This window comes from Brachyistius frenatus, unplaced genomic scaffold (assembly GCF_029030835.1).
Source record: "Brachyistius frenatus isolate BFR_SWC_R1_liver_20210118 unplaced genomic scaffold, ASM2903083v1 Contig_289, whole genome shotgun sequence".
NCBI lineage: Eukaryota > Metazoa > Chordata > Actinopteri > Embiotocidae > Brachyistius > Brachyistius frenatus.
In genome coordinates, this window is record NW_027210888.1 from 273,796 (window position 1) to 294,764 (window position 20,969).

Consider the following 20,969-nt stretch of genomic DNA (forward strand, 5'->3'; position numbering starts at 1 on the left):
GCCTGACGACCGACACGAGAACAAACACAGGTTTAAACCTGGATACAGATCTGAATGCTGATAGCATTATAACAGACCCTGCATTCGGGGAGCTTTTCTTCAGGATTTATGATACTAAAGTCTCTGTAGAAATCACATCAGGAGATTTCTTAGTTAGGAAAAACCACTGGAGTGAAGCAGAGCAGAGGAGAAGCCAGCAGAGAACAGCTGAGGGGTGAACTACGAGAGATCAGTGGGTTAGCGAGGTATGTTGAGATTAAAGCCCAGGCTGGCAGTGTTACCAAGCTGGCTCTCTTACAAACTGGCTAGATCACCATGGCAACTGATGCTTCAAATTTAACCTGGTCCAGAGTAGTTATGTTTGAGATATCAGATCAAAATGTAAGAAAGTACCGCCCACTGACCAATCAGATCTCTCTGAAAAATGTCATCACCGACGGGAAAGGATCCGGTGGGAAGAGACAGGTTTGTGATTGGTCACATGCTGCAAACACCTCCTCTTATGTGAACGCGCTCAGAGCCTGAAGCAGAAGGAGTTAACAGAGAGAGTCGATAACCAGCGTTGTAGTACCGATTATCTGTGACGGAGAGTTTCCACTTTGTTGAGCAGCTCAGACAAAGAAAGCCTGAGTATGTTGAACTGGCTTCGTAGTACAGCCCGCTGGCCCGGTGCCATCGTTACAATACAGCGTCCACAGGACAACAAACTCAAGAGGTGGATACACAGCAGCAAACAAAGTTCACAATGGTTTATACAACACTTTATTCTCCTCTCCAAACTCTTGTTCTCTTCCTTCCTCCCTCTTTTTCCATTTCTCCTCCACAGTTTAACTGTCAAACCAACGACTGAGAGGAACTGGGAAAGCTAACGTCTGTTTTTAAGGCCTGTGAGTGTCACCACAATTTCAAAAGCAGATACAGAAGTAGACATCTTTGGTTATATCATAGGAATTATTGCTGAGTATTTTCCCCACTAAACATATACTTACACAACACATCACCTATTCCCCTTCACTCTCTTGCCTTCGAAGCCCAAACTCTTCCCCCCACTGCTCTTTTTCTAACCTGCCAGCACATGGACCAGATGTGCAAATGTTTCTCCATGTCGCTATTCCAGCGCCGTTCCAAGAGAAAGGCAGAATGAGGGGAGAGGAATATTTGACTTCACTCCACGGGAGACCAGTTTCATAAATTTTGGCGGCTACACGACGGTGAAAAAGGTAGCTTGGCTGGCTTGGCTGAGGGGGAATGTTGACGGCATACCAAACAACATGATCCTAATGAGTTGGAAAATCCCGGGCCCTCCAGAGGACTGTCCAGATGCTACCGTCATGAGAAACGCTACTGTTTTATTGAATACAGGCTCCCCTCCCTTTCTTTAACAAGGGGCAAGATTTATTATTTGACCATTAAGGCATCCGAGGCGACATGAAGCGTTGCAGAGTTAATTTGGCCTCGGCTGCAGGTCCAGTACCCCACACTGGGCACGGGACAAGTTGATGTTTTAGTGTCTCACATGAACCTGGATATTTGGAGACCTTAACGTTTGGATATGTGCTTGCAGCCCTGGTATACGGTCTGCAGCTCATTTGCCCAGAGCTCACTAGCTACTATCCAGCGGACTTGTTTCCCTGGGAGTGATAGTTTGGCACATGAGCTGAGCCCTCACAAATAACTGTAAAACTTTTCATGAGAGAGTCAAATCACTTTTAGCTCCAGCCAGCTCCACAGATCTCTCCTGACAATTTACTGGTACCAAGGAACAAGCTTTATTTTATATAGAACTAACAAACAAAGAATACTAAATGTACTTGATGAGAAAAAGAGATTCCAATAAATCAGCTACAATCATGAACGCATTAACATCTAATACAAATGTTTAAAAGAGACCAGATGAGCATGTTTGTTCTTTGTTCTGAACTATTGAGTCTCTAAAGGACATCATAAATCTTCTCTGTTCTTTTGGGGGTATTTTTGCTAAGTGACTTTTTTGCTGTTGCACAGTTCTTGTTACCCTCCAGTAACAACTGCATCGTGAAAACAGCTGAAAAACCCACGTTGAGCCTCCTGCAGTGATGAGCACTTACAAACACATGCATCTCCTTCCTCAGTAGAAAGGTCTGGGTGTCATTTCACACAAACACACAAGACAATAGAAAGACATTAATCCTAAAGTTCCAACTACATACAAGCGAATTTGAGAAAATGTGGCGATGGAGTCGTGCTCTGTAAGACAGCCTCACACGCTAGAGCTGCTTAAACATCAGCAGAACAAGAGCCACACTGGAAACTGGATTCATGTGTGCAACAGATTAGCTGTGAACAGTTCACGTGGCTTTGCCTACCTGGAGCTTTGTACACCTCGTTGAGCAGACTCTCACTCAGGCTCATCGGGGCTCCGTTCACCGTGCTGTGGGTCCAACTCTGACAGATGGCTTGGAGTAGAAGTGTCTGCGCCCTCGTGGCCTGTATGGTGAAGTGGGGAAGCTCAAAGATACACTCTGTGGTGGGGACTGAAGACTTTTTGCTCCTGTAAGAGAAGGGACACAACAGACGGGGTGAGAGAAGCCATGAGATGGAACAGAGACACAAAGACTGTAGCGACAATAAATGAAAGACTGGAGAGCTGCACTTAAATGCCAATATACACTGAATGAATGAAATAGACACCGGTGGAAACAAATGGTTCACAACTTCCACAAATCCATCAATATCACAGCGCAATATAAAACAGCTCATTGATAGCACAAAGAGCCAAACAAGTAGAGTGACATTCCAACAGTAAATTGAAGAAGTACCAAGTGTGAGCCAAGCTTTCCTTAGTTACTTGGCAGGTAGGTTGGGTTTGCCGACCCCTCTCTCCCCTCCGTCAAAGCTGTGATGATGATTTATGTGAAAAGATGTACAGCCCAGAAACCTGACCCTGAAAAGAATCTCTACGCATTTAACATTTCATCTGTCTCCAGGAGTGCGGAGAGTTTGTGAGTCTGTGCGCATGACAAGCTGATGAGTTGAACGTTCAGGGGGATGAGGTAACAGCACAGTCCGATGGAGTCCTCCAGGCCCCGTCCATCACAGCCTCAGCGGACCGTGCTCTCATTTATCATCTGACGCGCACGCACGCACGCACACACTCTCTCTCACACACACACACACACACACACACACACACACACACACACACACACACACACACACACACACACACACACACACACACACACACACACACACACACACACGCGCGCGCGCACACACACACACACACACTTTAATTCCTCCTTTCTAGTATTCCCCTCACTGTCTCCCTTAGTCAATGTCTACTCACTCATTCACATCTCATCTCTGATGCCACCAGTCATCTATCCAGTCTGTTAAATCACGGCTCTCTAATATATCATCAAATCCATCAATTAGGAAACAACAGAAAGAGGGACTGTTTGATGCCCATAAACACACACAATGTAGAGTGTGATGGTTGCCATTGTAACTGCTGATCTCCATCCTTCACATGCCTCCTCCTCCCCCCCCCCCACACACACACACACACACACATACCTCCCCAGCCCCCCTTTGCATCCTCAGGAACCTCCATTCTGGTAAAATACAGTGGGAGCTGAACTAAACACAGCAAAACAAGCCTCTTTGGTTCCACTCCTGCTTTGCTCTCTGGTGTTCGGAGAGTTTTTGAGGAGTGGCAGTGCCCCCTGCCCAGATTCACATCTTGTTTTACGCTCACTTCACTTCATTGTACTGCAGTGGAAGCAAAGAGGAGGCGCTGCGCTGTGCTGCGAGCGGAGCATCGGTGAAAATAGAACTATGACTAATTCCAGGGATGGCTGCAGCGTGTCAGGAACGAGCATCACAGTTCATTTAATCACACATCCATTTTGGTCTGGTCCCAGTTCAGAGTGTGGGATATGTCACAGGGTCTAACTCCGCTCAGCAGCTCTGCAATCGTTTAACTCCTCTGCTTCCCTCCCTCTCCTTCTCCTTCTCCCAAGTCTCTTTATCTTTCCCTTTCTTCTGCTCCTGGGTGGTTCGGCAGGGTGACATGAGCTGTTCGCTGCACACAGGCAGGTCCGGGGCTCTTAACTGCCTGCTGTCTTTAAGAGACACAAAGTGAGCGAGAGTTTGATAAAGAGAGATGTAAGAGTAAAGAAAAAACAAAGGCAGAGAGCGAGAAAAAAAAGTCCCAACCTGACAGGGTCAATGAGTTTACCTTGACAGCGCACATATACAGTTTAAATTCCCGAGCTGCATGTGGTGCATTTGGCACCAGGGTGAACCATGCAATATCATGCTCTTCAACTATTAAAATCACTACTGTTGCATGCTATACAACAAGACATCAATCAACCCCATTTTCATGTGTTTTTTGTGTGTTGAAAAGTGTGCAGTGCGTGTGTGTGTGTGTGTGTGTGTGTGTGTGTGTGTGTGTGTGTGTGTGTGTGTGTGTGTGTGTGTGTGTGTGTGTGTGTGTGTGTGTGTGCGCACACAGCAAGATATTGCAGCTGAACAAAAGAAAGTGAAGGGGACCCAGCAACAACAATGTCCCCACATGCAGAGCAAATGTGCCTGCAAAGCCACTTCAATGAGAGAACTGGCAAGGGATGAAAGTTTGTTGGCATATTTGAGTGTTTATAGCGTTTAAGGGGAGCTGTCATGTGCATGTGGTCCCCTAAAACTTTAATTATGCACCTGTTTTTATTATAATATGCCCAATTCTTTGCAAACAGCAACTTGGATCTTGGAATTAAATGAGAAGCAGAAACTCTCATTAGGGTGTTTGGGGAATGCTGGATGTGAAGACAGCCAGGCACTCATCGGATTTCATTAAGTAGCTGGCACGGTCAGTGTTTCTCGCTGCAACATGGTAAACAGCTTTCTGGCAGTGTTACTATGAGCTCTGAAGGAAACAAAAACCCTCCAAGATGTATAAAATAATACCTGTAGCATCACCAGCAGTAACAAATGACAACATTAATATCTTAGAACATGAAACACGTATGCATGGGGAGAGTTACTAAACGTATTTTACTGTTATGGTGCAAAAATCTATATGACTAACGGAGTCTGCAGCCTGGGGAGCAAAACTCATTAAAGCATACAGCTCTTATAATATGGAGACCCACCAGAAGTGGGCCCACAACCCATTTTAAATCCTGACTCATAATTTAAGAAATCAGGTCCTTGGCTTGAACTTCAGTGCCTCGTTGAATAGGCTGTCGCTGACCTCACAGTGGTCCTTTAAGTCAATAACTTTTTTATTAAAACACAGAGGCCACCAGGAATATGTTAAAAGGAAATCAGAATTAGTCAGGAGCTATGAAAAATTAGGTGTTTCAATTTCAGCCAATGAAATGTGCTTTCCTCTGGTGTATTTCAACAACATTAGGCCTCATTTCCCGACCTGTCCCCTGCTGGAGCCGTGACTGAGTGACAAAGAACTGGACCAGGACTACCACGGGCCAGTTGGCTGGCTGGGTAAAGTAACTGGTTCACTGGCTGGCACAGAGACGCTCTGTTCAGTGTACCTGTCAAAGTCAGGCAGAACAGGGCATGGTGTTGTGCAGAGGGCATGAGTCAGAGTCATGAGTACCATATACCAGCTGTGGTGCTCTTTACCGACGCCGTTTCCTCTGTGTACATGCTCAAATGTGGACATAAAGCAGGCACAGAGACTTATTATTTATAATTATTTTTAGGCATTCAATAAGGATCCTCACAAAATACTTTTGTTAGCTCCAAAAATAGCTCAGAGCCATCCTGTGATAATGTAATGTTACATTAAATACCCAAGTCTGACCCCTTTTAAACAACCTTTGTGTAACCCAATAATTGTAACATACCTATTTAACATCATAATAGCTGAGATCCATTCGGGCCACTGGTTCTCAGGCTAATCAGCTTCTAGCTTTTAGCTGGTCTGCTCTGTGGTCACGACTATATTTAGACAAATACAGCTGGGTTCAAGCTAAAAGGCTGCGGCTGCTGCTTTACGGAGGCCGCACACACAATCACCTAAATGCACACAAACAGACACACTTGCACAACCACAAAAATGCACATACCAGTACAGACACAAATAAATACATGTTTGCAAATATGCATGTACTTACATGCCAACAAATGTCACACAAGCGCATACATACCTGTACACACACACACACACACACACACACACACACACACACACACACACACACACACACACACACACACACACACACACACACACACACAAACCAATAACAGCATGTTAAGAAGCCGGCACACAATCAGGAGCCGTTACTGACAAAAGGCCTGCTGCTCCAACAACCTGCAAATGGAACCATTATGAAAGTGCTAAAGTCTGAAAAGATATTATATATCTATAACAGTAAAAGGATGTATGTTGTGCAAACTGAGCAAAAGGAGAATATAATTTTAAAAAAATCAGACTGAGGGGAAAATAGCAAGCATACTGTGTGCAGTAGAAGAATACAAACCGCAAACTTGCAGGTCATATGTTATTCTCCAGGTAAAATAATACCTAACATGGGGAGTCTCATTAAAAAAGTCATTTGGAAAAGTTCCAGTATAAACTTAAGCAGGAATAGAGTACGTCACTGGTATGTTGTTGCTTTGTACTTTTACGGTTGAAAATAAAGGTAGCTAATTAAAAAGCGCTGGTTGGGGTGTGTGTCTGTTTATATACAATCAAAAGAATATGTCCTGTGTGCATGCAGATGTTGGCATTAGTAAAGATGTTTTGACAAAAGACACAACTGAGAAAGCTCTATTCCTGATGTGGTCAGCATTTTGTATGATTATTTTTTTTTAAAGATCAGCATCTTGTGGTGATTGGAGGAATACATCCATGAGCAGCTGGTCCTAATGGTTTACATAGTGTCCCAGAATACAAGTTTGGAACCTGCTTGCAGTTTCCAGAACGTACATTTTTGTTATTACTCATATCCTGTACAGTACCAAAAATCCTTGCCTCACTTTTTCCAAAATAAAACAACACAGACAGCTGTGGGGACGGGAGCGTCGGAGGGAGATGTGGAGCAAGGTGTCTGGTCCCTCAACGGACCACAGAGGAGAAGGGGGGCACACAGGTGGACTCTGTCTGTAATGGGAGTTTAATGATGGGAAATTCAACATGAACTGCAACATGTTACACCAATAAAAGCCTTAAAAGTTAGTGGAAGGACTCCAAATCATAATGTTTTGTAGATTCAAGGTAGTGAAAAGAAATCTACAAGCATCACAATGAGCGACTTTCTCTTGACTTTAACTTATCTGAGCCTATTTACAAAGTCCACAGCAACACCAATGCAATCCATTATGGGCTGACATATTTGTCTGATAGATACAACAGATAGCCACTGACCTGAGACCAGTGATAAGTTATCTAAAGTTTCTTCAAATCATTCACTGTCACACCCTACCTTAATTAACCAATACAAACATTCCCCAACTCAAATAGTTGACAAAATCCTCTTCTGCTATTGTTTTTGAAATTTTCAGAGCTTCTTTGGAGGGAATTGGACTGAAAATGGAGGGACGGCAAGACTGACAGCTTGCACCTTTCGTCCTTCTTTTTCTTCTTTGTCGTGAAGATTGATCTGAAGTATTGCAGAATTCCCAATCTCTCCAAGCCAAGGTCACTGACCCCTCTTGAAAATAAGCAGTGAGTTATGGGCTGCTCTCAAGTCCCCTCTTTTATCTTACTACAAAAGACTCACTACAGTGTCTTGCAAAGCCTCCAAATGAAGATGATAAATCATGCAAGCACTTCACACTGAACAAAAACACCTAAGTGACCAACTTGGGGGAGGGGAGACTTGTCATTTTACCACCTGGAGGTCAATAGGGTTAAATAGCTAGTATTTGAAAAAAAATAGGAAAAAACACCAGAGAAAAGCTACTTAGTCAAACATGCATAAATAACCTGGAAGAGAAATGATGGCGAAGAAGTGGAACCTGGAACTCATGTATTATGTCTTTCGTCACAGTTTCTCATAATGTTCTTTCAAGTCATTTGTTTGGTAGACTGTACACGCTCTGTGTCATTGGCTCGATGGGAAACGGAGCTGCAGCTCAGCCTGTCATATAGAAATGTCAGCAAATGCTGCGTTCAGCAGCAGCAGCCAAAACTGACTCACAGCGGTGACTCGGACATAATCAATAAAATGGATTTTATCATAATCTTTACAGCACATATTGAGGTCACACATGACCATTTGCGAGCGGCATTATTTCTATATCATTTCTTGTTCTGTAAAAGCATCACAATAGACCTGTTTTACATCACAATATGTTGTAATTAGGCTCATATCACTAAATGACATTCAGCTACTGGAGTCTCTGCACCCTGCTCACTGGTCATCCACATTTCCATGTGGACCTGTGTTGATTCTTCACTGTCAATCTGCTGGTGCAATTAAGGTATTACAATTTTATTTTATCTCTCAACTAAAGTGGAACGACATCCATTCTCCAACATAACCCTCCTCTGTGAAGTCTCTGTGCTGGATCTGGGAAAGACTTTTGGGGAGTCGTGGACTGTATTTGTGGCCACAGCTCAGAGTTTTGTGGTTCCCCCGGCTCAAAGGTGTTCCATGTGTGCATTTCTCAATCATTGGTGCTGAACAGCCGAAACTCTTCATAGAAATAAATACTCCACTCTCGCACAGATGCACACGCGCGCGCGCACACACACACACACACACACACACACACACACACACACACACACACACACACACACACACACACACACACACACACACACACACACACACAGGGCCCTCCCCTTCCTCCCATCTGGAGCACCCCTGACCCAAAACACACACGTATGCACACAGCCTCACACAGACACACATGAATACGCACAAACTGAGATCCATTCTCAGGAGAGGGCTTCATTACACAGGGATTACTAAAAGAAATGTTTTAATCAAGTTGCGCAGACAGCTGCAGACCGCAAGGCGAGAAAATGGCAATGACGTGGTTCATCAGGCTTTAAAGGAAAACACATCAAGAGGCCTGTGCGTGTGTGTGTGTGTGTGTGTGTGTGTGTGTGTGTGTGTGTGTGTGTGTGTGTGTGTGTGTGTGTGTGTGTGTGTGTGTGTGTGTGTGTGTGTGTGTGTGTGTGTGTGTGTGTAGCTTCCTGCCGCCGTCCCAACACGTCCAGCTGTGCGGGACATACGGTTCCTTTTTAGGACCCTCAGAGATAGGAGACCTCTATCCACAGGCTGCAGACCTGATAGCACATTCATACTATGAAGATTTTGCTTCAGACTTTTTTACTTCCCGTTACCATAACAACAACTGCAGCAGTCAACGGAAGCACCGGCTGCCCTTTATTCTGATCCAAGTTAGTCGTCTTCGGTACTTTTCTCCCAAGGCCTTTGACCTTCACACAGATGGTCACTGAAAATAAGACTCTGAATTAGACCGGATTCCACCGGTGGTTTTTTTTCCAAGTTGCCTTGTTGAATGAAGTTTTATTTTTGAACACTTCCTGTACCTCACCGCCAACTCTCGGATTCAACTCCATGGGCTCGTCTCGAGGAAGGAACGGAGCAGTACTTGTGGGGAGGAGATGACAGTGGAATGCACACCCCCGTAGATGATAATCCACTCAGAGCTGATAATCCATCTATCCTTCCCTATTTCCCACTGTTTTCCCTCCCTCAAGCTTCAGTTCCTCAGATGACTAATTCAGGAATTAATAGAGTCTTTCAGTCGACTGAAAACATCTACAGCTGCTCTTGAATCCACGACCTTGGCTCTGGTCTATACATCCCAATATATGTTAAATTCAAATTTAGTAGATATTCTTGGACTGCAGGAATATTGTCTCTTAAAAGCACATAACATACACTTAGAATAATAATAATAAAACCCATGTTGATTTAAGCTACCAAATGACACTTGCGGTCAGGAGGGCGAGTACACAGCTTCTACAGTAGAGCGAGTCTGGCTTCTCCAGCACGACCAGCCTGGAGGCTTCCATCAGAACGGAGACGTCAATCACCGAGAGCACAGGCCTCGCAGTCGCTGATGCCATTTCCTTAATGCAATGTTCCTCAATACGTCCATTGATCTGTGTCAGCCGTGAAACCAAATAAAACTGTCCGACACCAGATGCAGGGGAGAAAAAAATCCTCACCGCAAAGTTGGCCAAAATATTTTATAGACTGTGCCACGCGAAATATGATGTTTTACCTTGCAGCTCACAATCCTTTACACTCTGATACTTCTCCGTGAAAAGTGGAACAATATTACATCATAGGCCATTCCAGGGTTTTAATACACACCTGTTAATACATAAAGCCTACTTGTTGCAGTGTGCGCCGACGTCCCCTTCAGCTTCATCATGTGAAAACCTTTTTCTGCCTGAAAACATTTCCATGTTTCTTCAGGAACAGGGAAGGGCCTCGAGAGCATGTGTTGCCTTGTTCAACTCAATGAATTCTCGGCTGCTCTCATGGCCTCCGAACCACAACTCAAAGCTGAGCACGACCACAGCAACCACGCGCTGATTTGAGGTCATTCAATTATCCTTCACCATATAGTAACAGCTCCCTGTAACTTTAACCCTGTCAACACAGAGACCCTGATGAGAACGGTCCTCACCGAGACCTTCGTAATGATTGCTTCGTTATAAAATCAACAAAGGTTGATTGAGGAGCACACAATGGTTGATGCGGTAGCTGTTTGTACAAAATTCACAAAATCGCTGTCAATCTCCATATAAATGTAAGTCGGAGCACTTTTCCATCCAACAGCCACTCCCAAATCAGTTTTCTTCAGCCAAAATGATTATTCCAGTTCAACATGTTAATGGTATTGCCTGCCAAAATGGCCAGTAGACAAATGTAACAGCCACAGTCAATGTTCTCGCCAGTGAATGCTGTTCATGTACATTTGCTAAATTTGACTTGGATCTCTTTTCAAGGACACAGAAAGCATTTGTCCTCCTGTTCTTGGCTGCGCTTGGAGACATAGACCAGGAGCAGCTCGCTATGACTAACTATGAACAGGAGTAATGAGGCATTACAATCACACCAGAAGCCTCGTGCCTCAGATGCCTCAAGCAGCCTTCATAAATCACAACATGAGCTAATCTAGAGTCTAGACTACTGGTCCAGACATAGTAATGGACTTCTCCACTTCACATAAAAAACGTACAGGTAGTGCTAAAAACTAAACTAACCATTGACAATGTAATAGACTTAGACCAATAATTAGATATCAAGGGAAAACCAACATTCTTTTCTATTCTGAAACATTCGCAAAGCAAAAGGCAGCTTTTTGTGGCTATATAACATGCACCTGTAAGGCCACATGCTTTCAGAAATGATCCCCTCAGAAATAGCTGAGCGGGTAACGGGCTGCTAAAAATGCCACATAAAAGCTGGCGTGGGCCTGAATTATGGCCTGCAATGCGACGAACCACACTAAGCTGCTGCTGGTTTGTTGGTTGGTTGGTGGGCCCCGGCCTTGGCCTGTCTCCATGTGTTGCTGCTGTCAGGTGGCCCTGCATCAGGAATATTATATGGTGTGAGCACAAGTGTGTGTGCATGTGTGCTCAAGTGTCGGAGAGAGAGGGAGGTTAGTTTTTTGGGGGGAGATCGATGCAGGTGGCACATTTAACATCCCCTCCCTCCTCCAACCATTTTTTTTTTTTTTTTTGCAGGCACTGATTTTATCTAGAATAACAGGTTTAACAGCCAGACCAACGGAGACTGGCTGCAGAGTCCCTGTGAAGTTGGGGGGCCCATGCATTGCCATTCATTGGGGATTTGTACAACCTAACGCTTCTCAGCTGCACCTTAATTCATCGGGATTAAAAGTGCATTTCAGAAGATTTTAGCTTTCTGCTAATCAAATTACAGTTTTGTTAGTTCCCAGTAGTGCATATTATAAATGGAGACATCTATATTTTTCAACAGCAATCCTAAGTGTTTCCGTACATACGCTCTACGTAGGCAGCAGCCACCAGCCTTTACTTATCCTGTCAAATACCTGGTTATGTTACCTCAAACACATACTGTGATTATACCTTGACTTTCCCTCTACCACTCCTTTATCGCATTTTAACCAGAAAGATATTTTTTTTATAGGGAGCAGAAGAGCAATACTTACTGTTGACCAGAGTTCTTATACTAAAGAAGTATCTCGGTGTCTCAGCCGATGCTTACTGTAAGAATCTACGTCCACACCACTACATAAGATCAAGGGACAGTGACCAAGTAGAGGTAATCTTAATGTTTACCGATAGGATAGCACTTACTTATAGTTACAAATTAGCTCTTGTGATGCCGCAACAAAATGTCACCAGGTGGCTAGACGACAAACTTCTACAGTTTCCACCCTTCTAAAAGTTAATTCCCACATTTCCACACAGACGCAACAAGAATTGCAATGACAACATTTGAGGTAATCTGAAAGAAGGCCAGGAGGTTGAAACATTATGACTGATCATAGGGACCCAGGCACTCTGCTCTACTCCAATCTGGACATTTCTTACCCACTTTCAACTGACTGAAAAGATGAGGTTGGACTGCTCCTCTGTTTGGCGATCTTTTTATTTCTTACCACTACAAGGTCAGTCTGCAACTGATATGGAATAATTATACTTTCATAAAATTTCATTTAACTTGAAACCCGAGGAGACAAGGACATTTCAGTCTAATTAGACACACCCAAAGGTCTCACAAATATAAATGCCCAATTAAAGCCCAGGCAGACAGGGAGAGGATGTCGAGGCGGGATCCATTCCCCGGTGGAAGCCCCTCGCTGCCCACTGTGAGAAGCGGGAGCCTTTGTGGTGAGACTGAAGGAAACCTGAGCTGAGCACTCATGGGCCAGCTCATCAGCAGAGGTGCTGCGTCTTCACAGATGCCCAGTGTCTCGCAAATCCTCTATGATTACCTGGCAGTCATACACGCTTAAGAATGAGCTGGCTACACCCCCCCCCCCCCACACACACACACACACACACACACTTCACCATCTTCTGCATCTAGGTGTCTCTCTCTCCAAGGCCTAATGCTTCCCACGTTCTCCTGTATCCTTTAAAACTCTAGAAGCTGGTTTGGCTCTGCTCATTGTCCACTCTGAGAACAGAACATCTAGGAATGTGATGTTTTTGAAGTTACATCAGCCATGAGAAGCAGTCCCAAAACAAATATCAATAGAGTCCAATTAAATGCTACCACCTGGTGGAGTGCATCTTTTGGCTGCTGCAGTGGGTCAGCTTTTCCCACTGGAAAAGGAAGCCTCTGACTGCAAGTCTGTCATGTCAGATACAGTCTAGAGTTCATGAAGGGAATCCTACAGCTCAAACACACTGGGAACAAACGTCAACTGAAATTGAGATCTGCTCTGAGCCTTTGGTCATTTCTGCTGTTCTTAATCCGGATCCATACACAAAGACAATGAGGCAGCTGTAGAAAACAGCACAAAAGGATGCCAATGAGTTAATAACTATTGAGTTATCATGACTGACAATTGTCAAACACCGCATACAGAGCTGTCCTCAGTTTATTCTCGCCGCTGTCTGTCCTCTGTCAAACCTGCTCATCATCATTCTTCCAGGAGCAAACTGTCAGCTCGTGTTTATTAGATTTTGACTGTGGCGACACACAGGTCAGGAGGCAGGCTGTCTGACAGAAGAGGTGAAATATGAGTCACTTCAGCTCTGAAATGACAGATCTCATAACTCTGCGTAATAAACCAAGGCCCATTAAGATTAAGAAGGCAAGAGATTGACAGTAAAACAAACGTACAACTGTTGGAAGAAGTGCTTCGAACCAGTTCAGGTGTCGGAAGCATCAAGTTAAATTTAAGTTGGCGCTCAGGAAGGTGCGATGAAGTGGAAATAATCCTTTTCAGCGCAGTAGAATTATCTGGGGAATTATGTGCTCACCTATTTTCAGGTATGATCACAATGTCATCATGTAGTCTAGCGTCTATTCAAAATACAACAAGATGAGGCCGCCTGCTGCAAACGGTGACCGGACGAGGATATACTGTGCTCATTCAAAGCTGTGCATACAGCACAGAGTAACTGGGCACTTTCTTGACACGTCATGGAGACTCTGAGAGGCTGTCAGTGTTATTCCTCAGGACGGGTCCAGGCTGAAAGAAAAGCCACAGGAGGGCATTGATCTGGAAGAAACTTCTAGTGATTGTCAGAAAGAAAAATAACATCCGTTTGACATCTGAATCCACTATTTGAGGCAGGAAAGGCAGGAAAGGCTGGAACGGCAGGCCCTGGCAAGGGGTGATGGGGGAGGGGGGAGGGGGGCAGATCAAACCAACAACTCAAACGCTCTTATTAGGAGCAGAGCACACAGGCTCACACAGCACTCTGACTGAAGGCCAGCTAACCGCCGTACAGTAGACATAATGTTTGCCTGGAGAAGAAGTCAGGATAAGTCAAAACCATCTGCAGCTCTTTGGCATGTTTAAGTCTGAACTAATGGGGGGAAATCGATTCCCAAGCCAGCGCTCATGCACAGGTTTCCTGCTTTAACAGGCACTTTGACTGCAAGGTGTGAGAGAGGGGACACAGGGTGTGTGTGTGTGTGTGTGTGTGTGTGTGTGTGTGTGTGTGTGTGTGTGTGTGTGTGTGTGTGTGTGTGTGTGTGTGTGTGTGTGTGTGTGTGTGTGTGTGTGTGTGTGTGTGTGTGTGTGTGTGTGTGTGTGTGTGTGTGTGCGGGCAGGGGGAGGCACCAGGAGGGGCACCAGGCACCCAAATAACTACTGAAGACACGATAATGGAGTGAATAATATTTTAATATTATTCAACCAAACATGGCAGAAAGTTGTTTTCATGTGCTGACAGAAGATGAAAGACTTTACAAGGCTTCTTAAATAACGAACGACCTCTACAAGGCCATTTAATAAAAACACAGACACAGTGACATAGATATGGAAGGTGCAAGGAAAGAGGGGTTTTGACTTAAAAACAACATTAATTACAATTGAACTGATAAAATCAAAGAAAAGCCCCGTGATGGTAAAACTGTTCACGCAGATTCAAACTGTAAACCTCCTCCTCTAAAAGTCATTTTCCTCTCGCTCTCCTTCATAAATCCATCTTCCAAAGTTTATTTCTCATCCCTTCTCTCTACAGTCCCACAAAACTGGAACTCACACATCTTCCCATCATCCTCTCTGTCTCAGAGGATGATACCTCCGATGCCTCATTTTGTTTTCCGTCTATTCTGTCTACAGTCTCCACACGGGGTGCTAATTCATGTAGCTCTTCTCGCTTCCCATCTCTTATGTATTTTGAAAGCTTTTCGTAGCTTCAACGTTTTAAAACTTTATTTACTGTTCTTCTTTACTTTTCTAACCTCTCAAATCCTCCATTCGTGCGACTGTTCCAACTCCAAACTCTGAACATTATTCCTCTCCTTTCCCTTCGTGTCCTCTCGTCAACTTCTAAAGTCTCAGCACTTCTCTAGGAAACATCTCCAATGAGTCATCCTCTGTCTAGTAAATAAAAAACAGGGATACAGGGATGTTTTTTTCATTTCCTTAGACAGCACTGTCTTTTTCCTTTTCTTGTGTTTCAAACCAGAGAAACCGTTGCAGTTGTTTGTTACCCGTTTGTCTTTTTTCCCAACCGACGGCTAAAGAAATGGCTCATCCATCACTTTAAATACCCTCTGATGCATCGCCTGCAACAGGCCGCAGTCTTCTCCACAAAGTACAGCACAAGCCTGACATCACACATAGACTACACACACACTGTGTTCATATACACTTTCCCCAGCATGCATAAACACGCACACAGCTACACAGCATTTCATGTGTTTGCCTCCCTGACTTTGATATACATCTTAAAACTGTTTAAAGGTTACAAATGCTACAAACTCACCAGAATGAAGGCATCTGAATCAGCTTTCCATAGAGGGCAGTGCTGAAGGAGGGCATGATGGGGAGGAGAGGAAGAAAACCACCAGTAGTGTCTTGGCACGTCAAGCCTGCCTGGAACCCAAACACCTATAAAGACAGACAGGTAGAGAGAGAGAGAAAATCTGCATTGTATACTTTAAAACAATAACTGAAGAAGGAAAAAAAACACCCAGCGTTGTTTTCTTGTCTGATTTACCATTAAAAACTGATTTGACCCTATTTGTCCTCACATAACCAGTCACAGAAGAACTTGCAGTCTTACAGGCCTCAGATTTAACAGAGATAACAAAAACACAAAATCCTTTTATCATATCTGGAACCACTGAGAAGAAAAATCCTGAGTTCTATCTGTTCATTTGATAACTACAGATAGAAGCAGATGTTTTGGTTTCCTGTAATTGAACTGGAAGGCAAAACTGATGATATGGCAGAAATGTGACTTAGTGAAATACACAATACATGTGAGTACTTTGTGTAGTTACTGCAGACATTACTATAAGAGTGATATGTCTCACAGTCCTATTGTCATTATGCAAGCTGCTGTTAGCAACACATAATGTAGCACAGCCTCTGTGTTTACATCCTGTTAATAGTGCACATGGTGGTAAAGTCCAGTTTAATATTGGAGGTAGGGATGATGGCTGGGTCCAGCTGTCCAACGTGCAGCTGCTGCATATGCACAGAATGGGACTCATTCAAGTCAAGGTGTATTAAAGCACGTTGCTGCGCAGATGGCCGAGCAGGCAGACAAAACTACAAAAATAATTCATCTGTAACAGGACAACTGGCCTCAGGATGTTCTATTACACACCAGAGTAATATATCAAGTTGAAATGTATGATTGTTAGATACAGATGTAGACATCATTAAAAAACAACAGTCTGAAATGCAAGCACACACTCCACACACTGATTCACGCCAGCTTCTTAAAGGGGACTAGATTTCTAGGTTTCCATTCAGAAGCAACTAGTTATTTAGATAACCCAAGTTTTCTATTGCGATACGTTAGTTTACTTCTGTGGCCTTCTAGTTGAGCAAACAGGCTGACTTTGAGCTTTTGTCTACAATCATGGAAAAGTGAGACAATGGCTAACCACTACCCTCAAGACAGATACCTAAGCTCTGACAGCCAGCGTCAATAAAACACAGATTAAGATAAGCCTTAGTTTATACCCTTTTCAAATCACTTCCTGAACTGGGTGAGTTGCGGTCGGGGTGACCTCCACCCTGCCATGATCCCACTGCAGAAATCCAGAGGTAGAATTAGAACCTTGGCAGATGCAGATGGCGACTGGCTGATTGGTCACAATGATCCTTGGCCACTGACCAGTTGACTGTTAACCCTGCGGTGACCCTGTGATAAGGACTACCAGCATGACGTCCAGTAAACATCCTGTCTTTAAAATACTCTCAGGCCATCCCAGGCCAGACTGGACCACCACACATTACTCCAGATCTCTTATCCACACTTCCTAAAAAGTTCATTAGCTGGATTTGCTGCCACCTCCAAAGTTCTAGATGTACTCCATGAGACACCCATGACTTCACCTAAACTAGAAACACAACCTTTATTTCTAGTCTGGTGACAGGTAAATCCCTGTTTCCACAGCTCCTGTTGCGTGTAAATGGTGAGCAGCACTGAGGTGCACATCGCAGGGGGAAGCTATAACCTTTGTGAGTAAGTATCCCAAGTTGTGTTGCTTGAACAACATCAGCACCACAGTCACACACGTTTGTGTGACCGCTGGTAAATGTGCATCTGCAATTTCTCCATGCACCTGAAACTTGAGCCGAGAGCCCCCATCAAAGTTTGTGTCAGATTTTCTGGAACAGAAGGAAGTGACAGAGAGCCAAATCTGGTGAGTTGGGGTGGTAGGGAGCGAAGATTGTGTTGCTGAGTTGAGATTGTGTGTTTTCAACGTGCTGTGATGTTTGAAAGCCTTTGGGAAAAATTCTCAATGCATAACCCCACAAATGTCAAAGAAATCCCGCCTGGTTGAGCTCCTGAGCTGACCCGTCTTTTTCAGTGTCGGACAGCGACGCCCTGCCCGTCGAAACTTTAACTGTCACTCAAAACGATGTCCAGGCTATTTGTTTCATTGCTGAAGCATTTTAAGTGTCTCCGATGACGATTTCCTGAGTTTGTCACGAAATCTGCCGATGCGCCCAAACCAGTGGTCACAAACACGTGTAACTCCGGTGCTGATGTTGATCAAGCAGTGAAACCTGGAACACTTACTCATGAAGGTTATTGCTTCCCCTTGCAACAGAAGCAGACTAGGAGCGTTTTAATCCACCCTCATATACAGATAGATATTTAAGAATAATTATTACAGTTGCAGATCAAATACAGTACGTTCTCAAAGCAGGAGCAGAGGAACACGTTAATACGATGCGACGGGAAAAACAGCTCAAACTCTGCCAGGTAAAGCTACCATATCATAAAGTTTACAGTGTGAGTGAGAGTTTACAGTGAGTATCTCCCTCTCTTTGTGTGTGTGGTGTGTGTGTGTGTGTGTGTGTGTGTGTGTGTGTGTGTGTGTGTGTGTGTGTGTGTGTGTGTGTGTGTGTGTGTGTGTGTGTGTGTGTGTGTGTGTGTGTGTGTGTGTGTGTGTGTGTGTGTGTGTGTGTGTGTGTGTGTATAGTAACAGGGGAATGCCACAGCTGCCCATTACAAGCCTGCAGCATGGCACCAGTCTGGTAGATGAAGTAGACCAGAGAAGGACTGGTGCTCATCAGGAAGCTCGGTGCTGTGAGTTTTATGACCGGGCAAAAAGGGGTCATCGAGGTCTTTAAAAGGGTCATTGGGGTCATTTCAGAGTGAGTGTGTTGACCTATCAGCGTGCTCTAATGCTTAAACACCACACTGTACAGATTAGCACGACTGTTTGCTGTCCTGGCTCCTAAATGGTAGAATGAGCTCCCCATCGACATCAGGACAGCAGAAACTCTGAACATCTTCCACCACAAACTAAAAACACACCTCTTCAGAATAGTAGAACTTTAGTATCTTAAAATGGAACTTACTGATAGAACTTTATAGTTTGGCTTTCTTGAAGAAATTATATTTTCTTGATTCCTGTTGTTCTGGTTTTGTACCCTCATGGTTGAAATTAACTTATTGTAAGTCGCTTTGGATAAAAGAGTCAGCTAAATGAAATGTAATGTAATGTAATGTAATGAGATGTAATTAGTAGATGTAAAGTGCATTTTGTGTCAAACTTAAAGAGGGATGACAAAGTGATAAATGTCAAATAAAATGAGATAAAGAAAATAAAGACAGGAACAAACAAGAGCTAACTGAGAGGAAAAGTGGTGGTGGAGTAGAATCAGTAATGTGATCAAATATCGTAATTATCAAATCAGCAAAGAACTTTATAATTATAAAATTGATAATCATGAAACAAAACAAAGATGTACAAGTTTAAACTCTAATCTAAATGGCTTCATCTGCTGGCTGATTACTTTTGGTAGCAGCTGACATTTGGTTCGTTTTAGTACACTGTGGAGAAGATGGTTAAAGGCAGAGTACTCATAACATAGAAACACTTTCAGCAGCACACTGAGACATTTGATTAAAATATTATTAAATGCACATGGCTCAGTTGCGTGTCTTTTTTTCCTTTTTTGTCCACAAAAGGAAAGCTGGGATTTTTGTGCGTGGGAAGGGGAGACTTTTTGAATCCGTGCTACAGAGTAAAATAGAGTAAAATACCGTGGTGCTCACCTTGAGGTAGAGGTGTCCATAGCAGTGATGCAGCAGGTTGTCAGAGGGCTGGTTGAGACTGCTGACAGTTGAAACCAGCTCTGAGGCGTACATCGGGACCGAGTGTTCCACATTCACCCGTTCCACCTGGAACTGCACAGAAGGTAGCGGGTGCAGCGGCTGAAACACGGGCACGGAGACCGGGCCGGACACAGCCTGGAGGATTGGACATGTAAAAAGGGGAAAAGGGATTAGAAGTGAGGAAACATATGACACATATTGTTTTTGTGGAAGTCTATAAACCAAATTGTCCACATCAGTCTAGTCGACCGCGTTTCATTGCGCAGATTCTGTATCCATGATGAAATGGCTTTTCTATGTCTCAGTGAAGAAAGTTTGATGTATTGATCATCTGAATAACTTTTGTACAAAGGAGTCAATGCGGTCACAAATTTGCTTGAATTTGTTCGCTGACTTGGAAAAAGTGCAAAACCTTAAATTCAACCTGCCGTAACTTGATCTTTTCTGCATTTCTTTGTAGGTTTACATGAATATGTGACAGATTTTCAATGTCTTTTGGACCCCAATAAATCTTGACTCTATATTTAATAAAAAATGAGCTGTCAAAATATAACTATTTAGTATCTTCAGGTATTTATAAGACATTTAAGCCTCTTTAGGAATCAGATCCAAGCTGCCCAACTACTTGCTGCCTCTTTAGATAAAAGGCCACAGATTGCTTTGTGTCAGTAGTTGCGTCAGTTACTGTACACTGGGTGAACATTGAATTTACAGATTTTTGGCAAAGTGGTCAGATGTGGCCGACCATCTTGTATGCATGCTGTTCCCTTGCGTGACGTAGATTTAACTTTTTAACTTTTTGAATTTTGTACAAGAACCTGTGAAATATTAAGACTTTACAACGAGAAGCCCTCAGAGAAGGTAAGGATGAAGACAGAAGGATGTTAATAAAAACGAAGTGGATGCTTTGGCACTACCTTGCTACCCATGATGACAGGCATTAGTATGTGAAGGAGATTGAACTCTGCCATGGACACAGTGACTGAGACTTGGAGCAGAGTGAGACAGGTGAGTCTGGTTGGGATGAATTCCTCTAAGCGTGATATCTCCTCTGGAGGAGCTGGAGCATCGCTCTCCTCAACCGTTTCTACAGAGAACAGGGGAAAACAAAAATAAACATGTGAGCTTTGGAACAAATACAGCAACAAACTGAAAAGGAGGGGGAAAGGTGTACAAATCGAAATGTTAGAAAAACAACTGGTTTTCCTTTGATTTAAACAGGTGAGTTTAAGCGTGAGTGTGCAGCCTACGG

At 43.7% G+C, this 20,969-nt stretch overlaps 1 protein-coding gene across 1 annotated transcript in view; it reads right to left on the reverse strand.

Moving 5' to 3' along the window:
* Positions 1-20,969, reverse strand: part of LOC138635076 (intermembrane lipid transfer protein VPS13B-like) — a 317,362-nt gene that overhangs the window by 248,628 nt on the left and 47,765 nt on the right. Inside the window, 4 exon segments of the mRNA XM_069722388.1 lie at positions 2,346-2,530; positions 15,893-16,017; positions 19,658-19,852; positions 20,635-20,804. Coding sequence (XP_069578489.1) covers positions 2,346-2,530; positions 15,893-16,017; positions 19,658-19,852; positions 20,635-20,804 — 675 coding nt within the window.